General features: G+C 42.1%; 1 protein-coding gene across 1 annotated transcript in view; it reads left to right on the top strand.

The window, feature by feature from the left end:
* The window catches only part of PAK5 (p21 (RAC1) activated kinase 5), a 247,551-nt gene that overhangs the window by 123,866 nt on the left and 103,028 nt on the right, over positions 1 to 20,657 (top strand). Inside the window, 1 exon segment of the mRNA XM_055426086.2 lies at positions 7,324 to 7,538. Within this exon segment, the coding sequence (XP_055282061.2) occupies positions 7,335 to 7,538 (204 nt within the window). The 5' untranslated portion in view covers positions 7,324 to 7,334.

The raw sequence follows: 20,657 nt of genomic DNA, 5'->3' as shown, positions 1-20,657 counted from the left end.
AAGAGAGTTCCATAAAAACATCAACTTCTGCTTTATTGACAATGCTAAAGCTTTTGACTGTGTGGATCACAACAAATTCTGGAAAATTCTTCAAAAGATGGGAATACCAGACCACCTGACAAATTCTGCCTCTTGACAAATCTGCATGCAGGTCAGGAAGCAACAATTAGAACTGGACATGGAACAACAGACTCGTTCCAAATAGGGAAAGGAGTATGTTGAGGCTGTGTATTGTTACTCTGCTTATTTAACTTATATGCAAAATACATCATGAGAAACGCTAGATCAGATGAAGCACTAACTGGAATCAAGTTGCTGGGAGAAATATCAATAACCTCAGATATGCAGATGACACCACCCTTATGGCAGAAAGCAAAGAAGAACTAAAGAGCCTCTTGATAAAGTGAAAGAGGAAAGTGAAAAATTTGGCTTAAAGCTCAACATTAAGAAAACTAAGATCATGGCATCCGGTCCCATCACTTCATGGCAAATAGATGGGGAAACAGTGGAAACAGAGAGAGACTTTATTTTTGGGGGGCTCCAAAATCACTGCAGATAGTGACTGCAGTCATGAAATTGAAAGACACTTGCTCCTTGGGAGAAAAGTTATGACCAACCTGGCTGTTGCTGCTGCTTCTACTGCTAAGTCACTTCTTCAGTCATGTCCAACTCTGTGCAGCCCCATAGATGGCAGCCCACCAGGCTCCCCCATCCGTGGGATTCTCCAGGCAAGAACACTGGAGTGGGTTGCCATTTCCTTCTCCAATGCATGAAAGTGAAAAGTGAAAGTGAAGTTGCTCAGTCATGTCCGACTCTTCGCGACCCCATGGACTGCAGCCTACCAGGCTCCTCTGTCCATGGGATTATCCAGGGAAGAGTACTGCAGTGGAGTGCCATTGCCTTCTCTAGACCAACCTAGAGAGCATATTAAAAAGCAGAGACATTACTTTGCCAACAAAGTTCCATCTAGTCAAAGCTATGGTTTTTCCAGTAGTCATGTATGGATGTGAGAGTTGGACTATAAAAAAAGCTGAGCACTGAAGAATTGATGCTTTTGAACTGTGGTGTTGAAGAAGACTCTTGAGAGTCCCTTGGACTGCAAGGAGATCCAACCAGTCCATCCTAAAGGAAATCAGCCCTGAATATTCACTGGAATGACTGATGCTGAAGCTGAAACTCCAATATTTTGGCCACCTGATGTGAAGAACTGACTTATTTGTAAAGACCCTGATGCTGGGAAAGTTTGAAAGTGGGAGGAGAAAAGGATGACAAAGGATGAGATAGTTGGATGGCATCGCTGACTCAATGGACGTGAGTTTGAGTAATCTCCAGGAGTTGGTGATGGACAGGGAGGCCTGGCGTGCTGCAGTCCATGGGTCGTTAGAGTCAGAAACGACTGAGAAACTGAACTGAACTGAACTGACCTGACTGAACTCTAAGTTCTGCTTCCCTGGAGGGCTCCATGACATGACATTTCTTTGGTTTCAAGAATTTTCTTTCAGTTTTTTCCATATCACCAAAAATATATGCTTGCAACTATGTCAATTTTAGGCATCTCAGTACTTTTTCTGCTTTGGTAAATAGAATTTAGCTTTATTATACAATCTGCCAGCTGATAGAAAGAATGTGCTTTGAGATTCTGTGTCTCCAGCTTTGTCAATTTCTTACCTCTTAGCTTCTGTTTCTCCAGCTTTGTCAATTTCTTACCTCTTAGCTTCTGTTTTTATCTTCTGTAAAAGAGAGGTATGACGATAACACCCCTTATGCAGTTCACACAGCAGGCCTGAGACTGTATCTTTGAGAAACCTAATTGCAGGATTGGCCCTTTACTGGCATCTGGAAACTTGGGTTTTAGGAGGGTTCCCACTGTTCCCTGATAATAATGGCTCACTGTGACTAAACTGTTTATCCAGACTGTTTTAGTCTCTGCTGAACCCATGTTTCCTTCTGGAGTTTGGAATTTTGGCGGGGACCAGGCAGAGGTGCCCATGTGACAGGTACTGAGTAAAATCCTCAGTCACTAAGTCTTCCCCAAGCTTCCCTGTGAAGACAGCATTTCATGTGTATTGTCACAATTTAGTGCTAGGGGAACTGCTTACATCCTGTGTGAGTCTGCTGGGAGAGAGCCACTAGGGGCTCATGCCTGCAGACTTTGCCCATACACCTTTTTCCTTTGCTGATTCTGCATTGTGTTCTTTCACTGCAATAAATCATTGCCATGAGTATCACTCTGTGCTGAGTCCTCTGAGTTCTTCTAATACATCAAACCTAGGGGTGGTCTTGAGGAACCCCCACCAGAGGATTATCTTGAGTTTTAAGTGAACTCAGACATGAACGGTTAGCACTTTTCCGCTTAGACTAAGCAGGTGGTCATTCAAGAGAAGAAGTCCTTTACCAAACAGGTCTGGATTTGAGGAGGATTTCCATACTATCTTTGGCCTGAATATGAGATTCCTCATTGCTATCGGGGGAATGGATATCACTCATGGAATGTCACTGTACACTTTAGAGATTCCCTTTCTGCTTTTAGTCATGTGTGAGCATCACAGGAACATGACTTTAGGATTTACAGCTTCATTTTCTTTTTCAGTTGTTTCTTCTTTAACTCAAACTTACTAGACACCTAGAACTATATTTCATTTCAGTTCAGTTCAGTTCAGTCGCTCAGTCGTGTCCGACTCTCCGCAACCCCATGAATCACAGCACGCCAGGCCTCCCTGTCCATCACCAACTCCCAGAGTACACTCAAACTCATGTCCACAGAGTCGGTGATGCCATCCAGCCATCTCATTCTCTGTCATCCCCTTCTCCTCCCGCCCCCAACCTTTCTCAGCATCAGAGTCTTTTCCAGTGAGTCAACTTGTCGCATGAGGTGGCCAAAGTATTGCAGTTTCAGCTTTAGCATCAGTCCCTCCAATGAACATCCAGGATTGATCTCCTTTAGAATGGACTGGTTGGATCTCCTTGCAGTATAAGGGACTCTCAAGAGTCTTCTCCAACACCACAGTTCAAAAGCATCAATTCTTCGGCGATCAGCTTTCTTCACAGTCCAACTCTCACATCCATACATGACCACGGGAAAAACCATTGCCTTGACTAGACGGACCTTGGTTGGCAAAGTAATGTCTCTGCTTTTTAATATACTATCAAGGTTGGTCATAACTTTCCTTCCAAGGAGCAAGCGTCTTTTAATTTCATGGCTGCAATCAGCATCTGCAGTGATTTTGGAGCCCAAAAAAATAAAGTCTGACACTGTTTCCACTGTTTTTCCATCTATTTCCCATGAAGTGATGGGACCAGAACTATATTTACTACCATTTAAATTACAGTTGTATAGTATCACATGATGAAATGTAGGCAAATTAATTCAGCTGTGGGTTTCCTCTGTCTTATTTTACAACAAGAATAGTATTAGTTCATTAATATTTTCTTTTTTTTATATTCTCACTTGAATGCCATAGCAACCAGTGAGAAATTTACAGTTGGAAAGGAAATAGTAAGACATTTCTATTCTGGGTCTAAAAATGTTTGATCTAACATTCTCAGTGCTTGTTCAAGTATGAATATATGCAAATCCTCAAATGATTTTTCTACAACAATTGTCTCCCGGTTTCTAAAAATGATCATGAAGTTTATTAAAATGTCAAGCGGACTCAGCCAATACATGACCAAATTATATTTCATTTTTATTTTCATAAAATAATACTGAGATGGTGTATAGAGTCACTTACTTATTTGGCGTAGCCACTGAAAACCTTCTAGGCCCTTGACAAACCAGACAATAGCATCACAATTAAGGCTCCACTGAGTGGACACAACATAACAGCTAATATGGTTACCCAGACTGGGCACTGTTGCTTGAGACTATGAAGCAACTAAAATAGAGAAAAGTGGTGGGCATCTGAAGAGGCAGGGGATGGGATCATAATCAGTTAGCATTTTCTGTGCAACGACCTGCTCCAAAATGTCATGACTTAAAGCAACAGCCATTTTATTTATGTTCTGATTCTGTAGGTTGATACTGTAGGTCCGGCTCAGCTTTTTTTTTTTTTCCCTGCTTGTTTTGACTGGGCTCACTAGTGGACAGCTGCCGGTCAGCGAGACAGTTTTTTCCAGGGCTCGTTGCCTGGGCTGATGAGTGAACGGGTTCCATGATCTGTCACCCTCTAACTAGACAGCCTGGCCTCATTCTCATGCCGGCTGGTTCCAAGGGCAGCATGGAAGCACACCCCAGGGGGCAAGCACATTCTAGGCTTGTGTCATAATTTCTGTTGTCCTTTTGTGGATTCCATATCCTGGTCCAGAATATGTGCTGGAGAGATCCACCCAAAGGCTGGACACTGGCAGACATGAGATATCGGGACTATTCCTGTAACAGTCTATGGCTGCTGCATCCTTTACTTCTTTATGCTCTGTCTGAGATGTTCTCAAATGTTTGAAATCAATTGACCTGTACTTATTAACCTAATTATAGTAAGGTACTTAAAGAGCTTTTTAAAAATGTCATCATGTTTTCCAAGAAAGACAACATGTCAAGGTATTTCTGAGCCCTTCTTATTTTTCGTTAGTTTTTCATTGTCACCTTATGTGAGTTTGCTATATGAGTCTGAAGTAATGACCAGGATGGATGCGAAAATGGGCTTTGATAAAGTCAGGGGAGTTAATGCTATGAAGACTCTGATCCCTGTCAAGAGACTATATATGCTGTGTTGTGGTCTGAATGTGTCTCTCCAAAATCCATGTGTTGACATTCTAATCCAAACATTTTTTAGTCATTAAGTTGTGTCTAAATCTTTTGTGACTCCATGGACTGTAGCAAGGCTCCTCTGTCCATGGGATTTTGCAGGCAGGAATACTGAAGTGGGTTGCCATTTCCTTCTCCGGGAGATCTTCCCAACTTAGGGATCGAAACTGCATCTCCTGCATTTGCAGGTGAATTCTTTACTGCTGAGCCATCACCAAAGCTCCAATGTGATGGTAGTAGGAAGTGGGGCCTTTGGGAGGTGATTGTTCCTTGAGGTCAGAACCTCACAAATGGTATTAGTGCCCTTATTAGAAGAGATCAGTGCGAGCTCCTTTGTCCCTTCCAACATGTGAAGTTACAGCAAAAAGACAGCCAACCAGAAAGCAGGTTCTCCGCAGGTAGTGAAGGAATATAAGCATTAGAAAACTCGAAGGAAGTTGGAAATTCCTGCTGGCTGAGCAGTGATAAACAGTTACAAGGAAAAAAAAAAAAAACAGAAGTTCCAAAGGAGGATGAAGGGAAGGGAGGGAGAGAGACTGAAAAAGACAATGTTAACATCTGTGGAGCTCTGATCCTAGGTGTTCTTCACTAAATGTTCTGTTCTGGGTGATGTCAGTCTCTCAGCAAATATTTCTTGACCCCTACCATGTGCCAGACACTGGCCAACAGTAATGAACAAGTGGACAGCATCCCTGCTGTTACGGACCTTGTATTCTAGAAGGGAAGATAGATACGAGGCATGCCATTGTGCAACTGACAGCAAGTAAATAAGCATAGTGAAAAATATGTACATGACTGTAGCAGTGTATGCATAACCCACCTACTCAAGTCTGAGGGCTGGGATAAGGTTTCCCCCACAAAGTAACATTGAAGGCAACGCACCATGTTTTGTAATAGGTGCAACAGGGTCGTTGGGATTCCCCAAATGATTGTGATTGTCCTGTTCACAATAAATTCAGAGAGGGAAAAGCAGTCACCTGTGATCACAGTGAATACTAAGTGGCATTCAAGCCCAGGGTACCTTACGTGTTTTCAATAAATGTAAAGCATAAAGTGACTATTTTACATATTTTCTACGTGTATCTTTGTCATTTGTTGTTGTTTAGTGGGAAAGTCGGGTCCAACTCTTTTGGAAAGCCATGGCCTGTAGCCCACCAGGCTCTGCTGTCCACGGGATTTCCCAGGCAAGAATACTGGAGTGGGTTGCCCTTTCCTTCTTCAGGGATCTTCCCGACCCAGGGACTGAACCTATGTCTCCTGTGTTGGCAGGAAGGTTGTCACTGAGCCACCAGGGCAGCCATAGGAGGTTTTAAATAGGTAAACTGCATTGTTTCAAACAAGTAAAATACACTGTATGAAATTCTAAATATACAGTATAAAGTAGATATTGTTCCCTGCTTCCTCCTGGCTCCCTTCTCTGGAGGCAATACCAGTCAATCTCTGGTATATTCGTCCGGAGGTATGTTTCATACTTATAGCACTTAGCACTCACTTCGTGCCAGGTGCTTTTCAGACATTTGTTTTACAAGTATTTACTTGTTTAATCCTAATAAAATTTTATGTGGCAAATATAATTATTAACCCCATTCTTCATGTTTACACATATTTTCCATACATGTGTTTTAGATTTTAAGTGCACATCAGACTTTGAGATGCTTCTCCCTGTATGCCAGTCAGCTTTTGCTTTGGTAACACCACATAACAAACAAATACAAGGTCTTAATGGCTCCATGACAAATATTTCATACTCACAAGTCAGCTGTTGGTCTGACTCCAGCCTGGAGGTCAGATTGGTGTCTGCTTCGTGCATCTCTCCTTCCGGAATCTTGGCTGAGGGGGTAGCGTCCACTAGAGAGATGTTCCTGCCAAGCGGCAGACGTGTAAGAGGGAAGTGGAAACGCAATACCTTCAGAAACCTCCATACTAGGGACTTCCCTGGTGGTCCAGTGGCTAAGACTTTGCCTTCCAGCGCAGGGTGCAGGTTTGATCCCGCACGCCTTAGGGACAACAAAACAAAACATAACACAGAAGCAGTATTGTACCAAATCCAGTAAAGATAGTCAAAATCGTCCACATCAAAAAAATCTTAAAACATCTCCACCCTGAACTGAAGGACTTTTTCTTCCTCCACAGTCCATTAGTTAAAGTGAGTCACATGACCAAACTCAGCGAGTCGGGAAACCCTATTCCACATGTCAAGTATAAGGAAAAAATAAAATTTTTGAATGAAGTTGCCTCACCTACAGACTCTGAAAATACAACTTGTATTGTCTGCAGCTAATAGTTGAAAAGCTGAAAAGACAGAACAATGAGTGAATTACTAATTTTCCTGTGGTCATCTGGCTCTGAAAATACAACTTGTATTGTCTGCAGCTAATAGTTGAAAAGCTGAAAAGACAGAACAATGAGTGAATTACTAATTTTCCTGTGGTCATCTGGCTCTGAAAATACAACTTGTATTGTCTGCAGCTAATAGTTGAAAAGCTGAAAAGACAGAACAATGAGTGAATTACTAATTTTCCTGTGGTCATCTGGCTGCAAGATAATAAACCGCTCCCTTTTCTGTTTTCATTTCTCAGGGTTTTGCATCATGTTTGGAAAAAAAAAGAAAAAGATTGAAATATCCGGCCCATCCAACTTTGAACACAGGGTTCACACTGGGTTTGATCCACAGGAACAGAAATTTACCGGCCTCCCGCAGCAGTGGCACAGCCTTCTAGCAGACACCGCCAACAGGCCGAAGCCCATGGTGGACCCTTCCTGCATCACGCCCATCCAGCTGGCGCCCATGAAGGTATGGCCAGGACTTGCTTTTTAAGTTGGCTTGAAAAGCGTGATCTCATTTGTTGCAGGGTGAGCTCGCAAATGCCTAAATCATGTATTTGTTTTTAAATATCCATATATTATCCACAGTTATTCTTCAGTGATTATAATGTTCACCACTTATTGTAAATTGCAGCACATGAAAAGCAACCTCAGCTTTCAGATATGAGTCATTTTTACTCAGCTTCATACAATGCAAACACAAAATAGGAAATTTTTATTTCTATTTTAAATGGTTTTTGTGTCACTAACCTCTGAGTAGATATTATATTAGCCAGCCTTGTGTTGTTATGCATTTGCCCTCAGAATGTCTAAACCTTTATATAAAATTTAGTAAGTACAGGTTTTAACTATACTAAATGATCTTTATGTATGTATACACACATACATGCATATGCATATATATTTTGTATATAATAAAATATATTTATAAGTGTATAAATACCTATAAATTATACATATATAGTCTTCATGGTCTAAGAGAGAGATTTCAAATAAAAATGAATTATGTGATTCCTAGAATAAGATATAACTTACCTTAAACAAACAGCTAGTAGATTTTTAAAAGGACTATTCATCAGGATCATTGCATTAAAGTGGAAATCAGACTCAAAACATTTCAGATAGGTCAAGAGACTACCAAAAACTCACCCTTTGCAGTTTACTTCTGTACCTCAGGATGATAAGAATTCCCTGGGTCATCACATTGCCCAAAGGCTTACTATGGGAATTAAACATCATTGAAGCTCATCATCACGTTATCCAATAGGTCAAATCCTGTCCTCACTTCTTCTATCAGTAGGCATCTGAGCTATGTAGATATCTTATTCTGTATTAACATGCATATTGAATACACTGGGCTTAAATGATATGTAAAACAACAGTGGATGCATTTTTAAAGGGTGTAAAGAAGGAACCTAGCCGATAAATTACAAGAAATGCTTGTAAGAGATCACTTGCACTGAGTAACTTGGAATTGTGATTCTGTCATTTATTCATGGTCTTATTAGTCAATTTATTCTAGTACTGAACATGTGGGTTTGTCCTGCCCAAAGGCTGATACAGAGTGTTTTAATCTTGCATCTTGTAAATTTTATGTTCTGATAAGATTTTGAAACTTTTCAGGCCAGCTGAAATGTAAAAAAGAGGTAGATATTCAAGAAGATAAATCTTTAGGGACAAAAAGGAACCTCTCATCTTAAACAGGTATTGATCGACATTTACTAGAAGCTGACCAGTTAACCAACTCTACCTGTTAATATTAGGCAGTATCCTGGACAGGGAGGCCTGGCGTTCTGCAATCCATGGGGTCGCAAAGGGTTGGACACAACTGAGCAACTGAACTCAACTGAACTGATCCTTCTATTGAAAATGATTTTCTGTGGAATAAAAGATAAATGCCTCACTAATGACTGAATAATAGGTTGGAACTTATCTAAAAAGAAATCGAGATTGGAAAGAATTTGCTTTATAGTTTCATTATTTTTTGCAATATTCCAAGTTTTTATAAATCCCAGAAAAGGAAGATGCCGTATGTCCCAAAAAGTTATCTGCTATTGATCATCATGGCAATGGAGAATGTCCAAATGAAACAAAGGCTATTTTCCTAACTTAAAGAAATTTCCATTTGATGAGGAGTATTCTGAAAGGGAGCTGTTTTAGTGTATCATCCTAGCTAAAGGCCACGATGTGCTCTCTTGTCAGGGAGTGTGGAATGTGCTTATTATGGGATGAGGTTAGAGTACATCTATTGCACCATGGTTTTTCACTTGTGCTAGTCCTAGCAGGTCCTGGCTGGCAGTAAAGTAGGAAGCTCCCATCTCAGTGATAATCCATCATGCCCAGTGGCTGTAGGACATAAGAGAATCTTCTAGCTCATTTCTTCCATCTCCTGGGTGAGGTGGCTACCTTTCTTCTTGGACAGAACTCTTCAGCCCCACTGAGAATTGGAGCAAAGTTACCTAACTGGGCCCCATGTTTCTCTTACTCACGTAATGGGCTTCCCAACTTGATGCAAAATGTGTGAGAATCCAGTCTGTATGGGGGAATGTTTGTTATAGACATTTAAATGCTAACAGAGAAATGACTGGAAAACACATCTCAAGTATGAATCCAGTCCTGGATTTCTGCACATTTCAGGCACAGTATTATAGACATTTAAATGCTAACAGAGAAATGACTGGAAAATACATCTCAAGTATGAATCCAGTCCTGGATTTCTGCACATTTCAGGCACAGTAATGTCTGTGAAAAAAATAAATAAATACAGACAAGGAATGACAAGAGTCAGTTCAGTTCAGTTCAGTTGCTCAGTCATGTCTGACTCTTTGCAACCCCATGGACTGCAGCATGCCAGGCCTCCCTGTCAATCACCAACTCCCAGAACTTGCTCAAACTCATATCCATCGAGTTGATGATGCCATCCAACCATCTCATCCTCTGTCATCCCCTTCTCCTCCTGCCCTCAATCTTTCCCAGCATCAAGGTCTTTTCCAATGAGTCAGCTCTTCACATCAGCTGGCCAAAGTATTGGAGTTTCAGTTTCAACATCAGTCCTTCCAATGAACAGTCAGGACTGATCTCCTTTAGGATGGACTGGTTGGATCTCCTTGCAGTCCAAGGGACTCTCAAGAGTCTTCTCCAACATCACAGTTCAAAAGCATCAATTCTTCGGTGCTCAGCTTTCTTCACAGTCCAACTCTCACATCCATACATAACCACTGGAAAAACCATAGCCTTGACTAGATGGACCTTGGTTGGCAAAGTAATGTCTCTGCTTTTTAATATGCTGTCTAGTTACTCATATCTTTCCTTCCAAGGAGTAAGTGTCTTTTAATTTCATGGCTGCAATCACCATCTACAGTAATTTTGGAGCCCCAAAAAATAAAGTCTGACCCTGTTTCCACTGTTTCCCCATCTATTTCCCATGAAGTGATAGGACCAGATGCCATGATCTTAGTTTTCTGAATGTTGAGCTTTAAGCCAACTTTTTCACTCTCCTCTTTCTCTTTCATCAAGAGGCTCTTTAGTTCTTCTTTACTTTCTGCCATAAAGGTGGAATCATCTGCATACCTGAGGTTATTGATATTTCTCCCGGCAATCTTGATTCCAGTTTGTGCTTCATCCAGCCCAGTGTTTCTCATGATGTACTCTGCATAGAAGTTAAATAAGCAGGGTGTCAATATACAGCCTTGACATACGCCTTTTCCTATTTGGAACCAGTCTGTTGTTCCATGTCCAGTTCTAATTGTTGTTTCCTGACCTGCATACAGGTTTCTCAAGAGGCAGGTCAGGTGGTCTGGTATTCCTATCTCTTGAAGAATTTTCCACAGTTTATTGTGATCCACACAGTCAAAGGCTTTGGCATAGTCAATAAAGAAGAAGTAGATGTTTTCTAGAATTCTCTTGCCTTTTTGAGGATCCGGCAGATGTTGGCAATTTGATCTCTGGTTCCTCTGCCTTTTCCAAAACCAGCTTGAACCTCTGGAAGTCTAGGTTGAATTTTCCCCAGAAAGGTTAATTAAATGCTTTCTAACTGAAAGACACCCAGGAAATCTATCCTTCATAGTCTCACCAAACCCCTTTAGACGACACTTCTCCTTCTCCACACCCTGTGAATGCAGGTGGTGCTGTCAGCACTTAGTGAATAGTGTCATAGTGAGTCCGTTGACTGTACCAGTTCCTCAAATTAGGAAAATAATAGGTTCAAGGGGCCAGAGTGCGCCACGAAGTTTGGATGAACTAACTCTTTAGAGAAGACTCCTCTGGGGAAATCTTGCAAATGACCTGAGAAGTGCCAGTTATAAACTATATAGAATATATTGCAGAAGTCAGAACATTCTTTGAAATAAGAAGTCATGAATGAATTGATAGAAAGTAATGAATAGGTAGAGTTGTACAGGTTTAAAACCCATTTTGGCAAAGGGTTGTTTCTTTTTTAAGTAGAACTGACAATTCTAATTTGGAGTCAAATTGTCCTTTAAAACAGACAAAGGAAGATGAGAAAAGAGATTGTGATATAAAAGAAGTAGTGGAAGAGGTATACGGTTCCTTAGGTGGTGGCGAAGTACTGTTTCTTCAGGACTGCAAACTTTAGGCTGGCTGGTTTTGAATGTAAGTTCACCATTGCAACCAACACTCTCTTCTCTGATTGGTTGTGTCAGCTGCTTTGGTCCAAACCTTATTCAAATCATGTGTCAAAATCACTGGGACACACTGTTCAACGTAGATTCTTTCAGGTCAGTGTTTCTCAAGCGACAGTCCAAGAGAATCACCTGGAGGGCTTGATAAACACAGATTACAAGGCCTATCCCCAGAGTTTCTGATTGAGCAGGGCTGGGATGGAGCCTAAGAATTTGCAATTCTGAAAAGATTCCAGGTGACACTGATGCTGCTGGCCTGGGGACATGCTTTAAGAACTTTGATTTAGATCATTGCAAAGGAATTTGTTCACATAATGTAGCAGTGCCAGTTTATACCAGCCAACATTTCCAACATTTCCAAACTCTCAGAAACCAAGAGCCAAAGGTTAGCTTAGAACTATGTCAAAAGTTAAACTTCAGGTACCCAAGCCAAAGGCATGTAAGCAAGGTGAGGGCGGGGTGGGGAGCACCCTGTAAAACATAAAACTTTTGGAAAATAACTTTGAGAAACTCCTTTTGTGTGTGACATCATTTTGTCTGCAAGAATATCACAAGCAATATTACCAAATTTCCTGCTGAATTAGATACTTTTATATAAAGGGCCTTTATGGTCTAGTGGTTAGGAATCTGCCTTGCTGCTGGCTTAGATGGTAAAGAATCTGCCTGCAGTTCAGGAGACCTGGGTTCAATCTGGAGGTCAGGAAGAGCCCCTGGAAAAGGAAATGGCAACCTACTCCAGTATTCTTGCCTGGAGAATTCCATGGGCAGAGGAGCCTGGTGGGCTACAGTCCATGGGGTCGCTAAGAGTCAGACATGACTGAGCGACTAACACTTTCATATAAAGGGCTGGTTGAATGGTCATGTTTGTTCTTGCCTAGTGGTTCTCAAACTTGGACTTTCAGCTGAATCTCCTGAGGATTTTATTAAATCCGAGATTCCTGGCCCCACCCTAGACATTCTGACTCACTCATTCTGAATGGCCCCCATGGTTTGCCTGTCTAGCAAGCTCTCAGATGCTGCTGATGCCACTGATGAGAGGAAGACACACTTTAAAAACCACTCTTTTAGGTGGACTGATGAGTTTGAGTGAACTCCGGGAGTTGGTGATGGACAGGGAGGCCTGGCGTGCTGTGATTCATGGGGTCGCGAAGAGTCGGACACGACTGAGTGACTGAACTGAACTGAACTGAAGCTTGAACTTAATGATCACCCTTTTTAATAGCCTAGAAATCATTTTAAAATGCTAATACACACAGAGAGAATAATGTTAAAAAGCCTTTATATTGCAACATTGTAAATCAACTATACTCCAATAAAAAAATAAAAAGAATAAATGGCCATTTTAAAAAGCATTTAGAAATAGGAAGAGGAAATCCAAGGAGTAAGCACATGGTGTGTAAGGCCAAGATCAGTCAACTACAAACTGGGTGGCTTTAGATACGTCACCTGCCTGCTGTTTTAGACAGGAGTTTCCTTGTCTATAAAATGAGGGTGCTGGTATTTCCTTTGCAATGCTTCAATGGCCAGATCCCAACTGTCTAAGGAGCTTTGGTGTATGGAGAATACCTTCTACTATTTGTACTTAGTTTAACAATGTGATAAAATTATGGATCTATTAAGTAATATTTTAGAAAAATTCCAGTATACTATTAAATTAGTAACATTAATCAAACTATACATTTAAGTATTAAGTAGTCACAAGCTCCCAAATATTTCAAGAACATCACAGTTGAAATATTTTAAGTTTTCTTCGCTGGTTCAAACATTAACACAGGAAAGTAAATGTATGCAAAGAAAAACAGTAAAGACACATCAAATATCATAATTATCATAATGGCTATAAAATATGTTGTTTCACCAACACTTAACCTCTTACTAAAATATGAATACTTTGGTTACTACAAAAATATTAGTAGTTTGGTTTTACTTCCTTTCTTCATTATTTCAATAGATATTTTATAATTTCTTGGGTCATGCTGCATTACTTATTTTTAAACCTTCTTAGGGTTCCAAAGTCCTACCAAACCTGAAAGATGCCATCCTGGGACTTCCCTGGTGATAAAGAATTTGCCTCAGTTTATGTCCTCCTATTTACCCAGGGTTGTCAAAACTTGTTACCTCAGAGTCAGTTCTGAGATCTGTAACTTTAAAACCCCCAGGATGCAGAAAATTTTTCATTAATTTCACTCATTCATTCAACAGGTATTTACAGGAGCCTCACTCTAGGTGAGGGGGATGTCCGTAAGTGCTAGGTTCCTGTCCTGAGGAGCTGTAATTCTCACAGAAAGACAGACAATGATCATCTAAATAAACAAACATCACAGCTATGTAGCAATAAATATGATGAAGAAAGTATCATCAAAATATAAAGTATCTGAGGGTGAAGCCATTCAGAGCCCTTGAGGAGAGTCTTCCAAGAAGGTGAGGAGGGAGCCAGGAAGAAGACCTAGGAGGCAGAGAAATTCACAAGAGGAAGAAAGAACATGTGCAAAGACCCTGGGGGCGGGAACAGGCATGGTGAAGTAGCCTGGGGCCAGGGGAGCTGGAAAAGAGCGGACAGGGAACAGGTGGGGAGGTCCATTCAGACACTGGATGGTGGGGGCTTTGTGCCACAGTGAGGCCGTTGGTTAAATCCCTGTCCTTGAAGGACATAGGTCTCAGATCAAGAAATTGTTCTATTGCAAAATAAATTGATTCATATAAAGGTCAGATTCAATTTTATACTGTGCCGGCAATATTGATTTGATATGCAATCCTGCAGATTTTCAGGGCATGTTAATTAAACGGATATGAATAGGTAAGATTCAGGAAGTCCTTCTGACTCTGTGCTTATCAAAAGATATTTAAGAAAAGCACAAACCTCTTATAGAAGAAGTAATGTGTGTCTTGTAGAGATCATTAATTTTTTTAAAGAATAAGTTAATTATAAATGAAATTTGGGGGGCAGTTTGCCTATATGCTAAAACTTCTCATCAAAAGCATCACTTAAAAATACTGTGAACTTCCAGATGTTCAAGCAGGTTTTAGAAAAGGCAGAGGAACCAGAGATCAAATTGCCAACATCCACTGGATCATGGAGAAAGCAAGAGAGTTTCAGAAAAACATCTATTTCTGCTTCATTGACTATGCCAAAGCCTTTGACTGTGTCGATCACAATAAACTGTGGAACATTCTGAAAGAGATGGGAATCCCAGACCACCTGACCTGCCTCTTGAGAAACCTGTATGCAGGTCAGGAAGCAACACTCAGAACTGTACATGGAACAACAGACTGGTTCCAAATAGGAAAAGGTGTACGTCAAGGTTGTATATTGTCACCTTGCTTATTTAACTTATATGCAGAGTACATCATGAGGAACACTGGGCTGGAAGAAGCACAAGCTGGAATCAAGTTTGCCGGGAGAAATATCAATAACCTCAGATATGCAGATGACACCACCCCTATGGCAGAAAGTGAAGAGGAACTAAAAAGCCTCTTGATGAAAGTGAAAGAGGAGAGTGAAACAGTTGGCTTGAAGCTCAACATTCAGAAAACAAAGGTCATGGCATCTGGTCCCATCACTTCATGGGAAATAGATGGGGAAACAGTGTCGGACTTTATTTTTGGGGGCTCCAAAATCACTGTGGATGCTGATTGCGGCCATGAAATTAAAAGACGCTTACTCCTTGGAAGGAAAGTTATGACCAACCTAGATAGCATATTAAAAAGCAGAGACATTACTTTGCCAACCAAGGTCCGTCTAGTCAAGGCTATGGTTTTTCCAGTGGTCATGTAGAGATGTGAGAGTTGGACTGTGAAGAAAGCTGATCGCCAAAGAATTGATGCTTTTGAACTGTGGTGTTGGAGAAGACTCTTGAGAGTCTCTTGGACTGCAAGGAGATCCAACCAGTCCATTCTAAAGGAGATCAGTCCTGGGTATTCTTTGGAAGGACTGATGCTAAGGCTGAAACTCCAATACTTTGGCCACCTCATGACTCACTGGAAAAGACTCTGATGCTGGGAGGGATTGGGGGCGGGAGGAGAAGGGGACGACAGAGGATGAGATGGTTGGATGACATCACCGACTCGATGGACATGAGTTTGAGTGAACTCCAGGAGTTGGTGATGGACAAGGAGGCCTGGCCTGCTGTGATTCACGGGGTCGCAAAGAGTCAGACACGACTGAGCAACTGAACTGAACTGAAAAACACCTACAGCGGGGGCTTTCCTGGGGGTCCAGCAGTTAAGAATCTGCCTTGCAGTACGGGGGTGCAGGTTCAATCCCTGGTCAGGTAATTAATCTCCCATGTGTTGGGGAGCAACTAAGCTCTCATGTCCCACAGCTACCAAAGTCCACATGTGCTGGACGCCACACGCCACAGCTCATCTGTGCACTGCAACGAAAGATTCTGCATGACGCAGCAAAGATCCCGCGTGCTACACCTGTGACTCAACACAGCCAAGCAGTAAGGAAATACATAAATAAATTTAAAAAGGAAAACAAGTCATAAAAAATTACGAATCCAATTAAAAAAAAAAAAGACACCCACAACAGTGTCTATTAGATTGATTAGAACCCAGGCTTTCAGTGGCAGAACAGGTGATTAACCTTTGCTAAAGTTTTAGCATTTCTGCACTTTTAAAACCAGCGAGGACAACAGACTTGGTGTCTCGCAGCTCTCTTGGTGCCCGTTACTTTCTGGAACCTCCTTCCATTTTCACTGTGCCTTCTCAACCTTCCCAACGCCAGAGACTGTGGAAAGAAAACGTTACACCTGGCCCATTCTCTCCCTTACCTAAATTCAGGAGATTGGGGCAAGTGAGCTCAGTCCCAGAGGAGTGGGTAAGGCCAAAACCAAAGTCAGGTTTATTGTCCGTCTTCATTTCTATGATCCAACCAAATCTGGAAACTTCTGAAGAGCGTTTTCTGTTGTGTAAGTGAGATTAGTATTTGGCATGCCCCACACCCACCACTTCCCACCCCACCTCCGCTCCCCACCACCCACACAGCCACCTCTGAAAGCAAAAAAGTAAAAATTGACCCCGCTGCTTATCGTCACCATCTTTCCTCCTTTAGAGCAGTGCTTCACCTAAGCTACCTTGACATTTCCTTTTCACGGTTAGAGCAGCCTTCAGCTCCTGTGGCCTAGATGTTACTCCAAAAAGTAAAAACTGAGGTTTTCAGGGCAGAAGGAATTATCCCAGGAGAGTGAGCCCTGCAGGTTCTCACCCCTTCTTTTATTCTGAGGAGAGCTGAACATTAAACAAACACCTCCTCTGGGCTCTCTGGACAACACCAAGCATCCATGTGACATTTCTGTATCACAAATGACTGGATCTCACAACCGCAGCTCAGGGAACAAGTAGAGAACAGCCTGATGTTCATGTTCCATGATCCTAGAACACAGAAGATCCTAGTCTTCCAGTGAAAATTGAACCACTAAGGCCTCATGAACAAATGCTCTCAGATGCTCCCTCTCAAGAGTTTGGTATCTGTAGTCACCCTGAAGGTAAACATAAATAGGATGTACCATTTTAAAGCAAATGTCAGTCATCATTTTTACTGGGAAGAAATTTATGACCACTCGATATTTAGGTCTATTTCTGAGAAAATCCCTCTCCCAGCATTCCAGCAGTGACTCTGTCCCCAGCTGTCACTCCAAGGAGGAGATGGACAGATCCCACACGGTGACAGAATCAAGCACCAAGGAGCAAGCGAGTAAGCCTTCAAAGGCGCTTGCCCCCGCCTCTGTCCATGGTGGCCTCCCTGCCCCCTGAGCTGATCACATCAGCAGTCAAACAGCGAGCACTCAGATCACAGGTGTGCCTCCAGATTTGTGTGGCTTCCCCGTGGAGTGGCCTGCTCTGAACTCCTGACAGCTGAACTCACCCAGGGAGGATGGCTGTGCTTTGATAGCTGGGAAACTCTATATTCAGAGATACTGTTTTCAGAGATGCCTTACTTGCCCCAACTCTTCTCTCCTGGCAGGGGTGACCTAACTGAAAATAGTCCTTCTAAATCCAAAGGAAAAAGCATATGACTCTCTGTGACTCCCACACATACTCAGAACTTGAAAGATTTAATTTTATCTTTATTTAGCATCTCACAGAAATTGGGGCACAAAGATGGCAGCTATAGATTTCTTGGGGGTACTGTCAAATCCTACAGTCTTTATCATTTTGTCATGTGATTTTAAATATGAGCATTATGTTGTTGACTCTAAACTAGGACTAGAGAAGTTGATCAATTCTTTGATCATTTCCAAGCCACACATCACCATCCACCTGATTGGATACTACTATTGTTACCTATAGGGCTTCCCTGATAGCTCAGTTGGCAAAGAATCTGCCTGCAATACAGGAGACCCTGGTTCGATTCCTGAGTCAGGAAGATCTGCTAGAAATGGGACAGGCTACCCACTCCAGTATTCTTGGGCTTCCCTTGTGGCTCAGCTGGTAAAGGATCCACCTGCAGTGCAGGAGACCTGGGTTCGATTCCTGAGTTGGGAAGATCCCCTGGAGAAGGGAAAGGCTACCCACTCCAGAATTCTGGCCTAGAGAATTCCATGGAGTCCATGGGGTTGCAAAGAGCTGGACACCACTTAGTGCCAGTTCACTTTCCCATTATTACCTATAAGGTGAAAATTGTGATGCAAAGGCTAAACCCAGAATGGCGCTAGTCTGAGTTTGCTGCATTCGCACAATGCATCGCCTATTTAGAATCTTTGTATTAGTTTTCTGTTGCTGAATAATAAGTTACCACACACGCCATGGCTCACAAGAACACACATTTATTATCTCACAATTCCTAAGAATGTGGAATCTGTGTTCTGTGCTCAATCTCTAACAGGACTACAATCGGAGATCAGTTGAGTTTCATGGTTATCCAGAAGCTTGACTGGGGAAGAATCCACATCCGGGCTTATTTAGGTTGTTGGCAGAATTCAACTCCTTGCTTCTGTAGAGCTTGTGGCATTTTGCTTCATCATAGTCAGCAGGAGCGTGACAGCTACCTGCTTGGGGTTTCTGTATTTGGCATTACATCCATGGGGTTGCAAAGAGTCGGACACGACTGAGCTACTGAAATGAAATGAACTGAACTGAAATATGACCCTGATAGCTCAGCTGGTAAAGAATCCACCTTCAATGCAGGAGACCCCGGTTCGATTCCTGGGTCAGGAAGATCTGCTGGAGAAGGGATAGGCTACCCACTCCAGTATTTTTGAGCTTCCCTTATGGCTCAGTTGATGAAGAATTGGCCTGCAATGTGGGAGACCTGAGTTCAAGCCCAGGGTTGGAAAGATCCCCTAGAGAAGGGAAAGGCTACCCACTCCGGTATTCTGTTCTGGAGAATTCCATGGACTGTATAGACCATGGGGTTGCAAAGAGACACAACTGAGTGACTTTCACTTTCAATCATGAGGTAATGCCCCATCATGGTTGCCAAATCATGTAACATAACCATGGGACAGGTGACATCCCATGACCTTTGCCATATAACATAACTCAGAAGTGTGAACACGGCATCCTATCCTCTGTCAAGTTCTGTTGGTTAGAAGCAAGGCACAGGTCCTGCCAAGGCTCATGGCGAGCGGACCACACAGAGGCATGAGCACCAGAAGGCCAGAGGCACTGAGTAGCCACTCGAGGGCCTGACCACTCTGATCCTCACTGTCCCTCCCACTGCAGAATGTGTTTACTCCAGCCCAGCATTCCCATCTCATCCTGTTAGAGCATCATCTCAAGTTAAATCGGGGTCAGGTGTAGACAAAGCTCTTGGAGGGTTATCTACTAGGCACAACTGCAAGGGCACAGTTCCACTCCATCTGTACAGCTGTGAACCTACAAACTGTGTGCCCCCAGCCCTCCCAACACTTGATTGTGGACCAGGCATAGGATAATCACCATAGACATTTGGGTTCAAAATAGGATAAACAGAAGGTTAAAAGGAGTCCCTAGTCCAATACTGCTGAGAAATCCAGCCTGGTAGATGGTGGGAGTTCCTTGATTAGGTTTCAAGCTTGGGAATAATCCTCTGTGGCTCAGGCCCCACTCCCTCAGAGTCTTGATTCTTCCCTCTCTTCCCATGAAAAGTAACCCGTGTTTGCAGTTGAGAGTTTTATCAGCCTATTTCCTACTGGGCCCTCTGAAAGTCTGCTTTCAGAGAAACTGCTCTGGCAGTTTGCTTCTTCAAACCCAGCAGGAAAGTGCAAGCTACCTGCTTGGAGTCATATATATTTATCGTAACACAATTATGAAGTGATGGTTATGTTATGATTAGTCAGGTTTCTCTGAAAGTCTCCTATCATAATATCTTAGTCCCTTGCAGTTCGAGCTGCCAGGGTTGTTTTTTGTTTTTGTTTTTAAATGTGGACCATTTTTAAAGTCTTGATTGAATTTTTTACAATATGCTTCTGTTTTATATTTGGTTTTTTGGCCATGAGGCATGCAAGATCATAGTTCCTAAACCAGGAATAGAAACCCTGCCTCCTGCATTGGAAGACAAAGTCTTAACCACTGGACCACCAGAAAAGTCCCAGCAGTGTTTCTATTGAAACGATTTTTAAAGAACTTTGTAGACCTTGTCTGGTTGTCACTGTGGTTGCCTCCATTAGGCACATATATAAAGCTATATCCGCAGATATTGTTACAATAAACCATCCCATACCTCAGCCTCCCCTGAGATGACTAAGGGGCACTGCCTTTATGTTTTCTAGGTGTTCTGTAGTTTGACCGAGAAGATCTGAGGGGCACACCCTTAATTTCCTCAGAAGGCCTTCTGTGTGACTGTGTCTTTCTGATTTGTAACTAAGTGTTGGTGGTACAACTTTTCTCACCTTTGCCATCTAGAGAGGATCAGAATCTTTTAAGTCATGAAATTATTTTTCCCTTTTTTTAAAAAAAGTTCTTTCTTCAATGTGTCTCTCTCCTCTTGCATTTTACCATAAGCAGAAAGAAGAAACCAGGCA

Source organism: Moschus berezovskii, chromosome 15, assembly GCF_049115385.1.
Source record: "Moschus berezovskii isolate FMDL1 chromosome 15, NW_MosBer_1.0, whole genome shotgun sequence".
Classification (NCBI taxonomy): domain Eukaryota; kingdom Metazoa; phylum Chordata; class Mammalia; order Artiodactyla; family Moschidae; genus Moschus; species Moschus berezovskii.
This window is presented reverse-complemented; position numbering and strand designations above follow the sequence as displayed.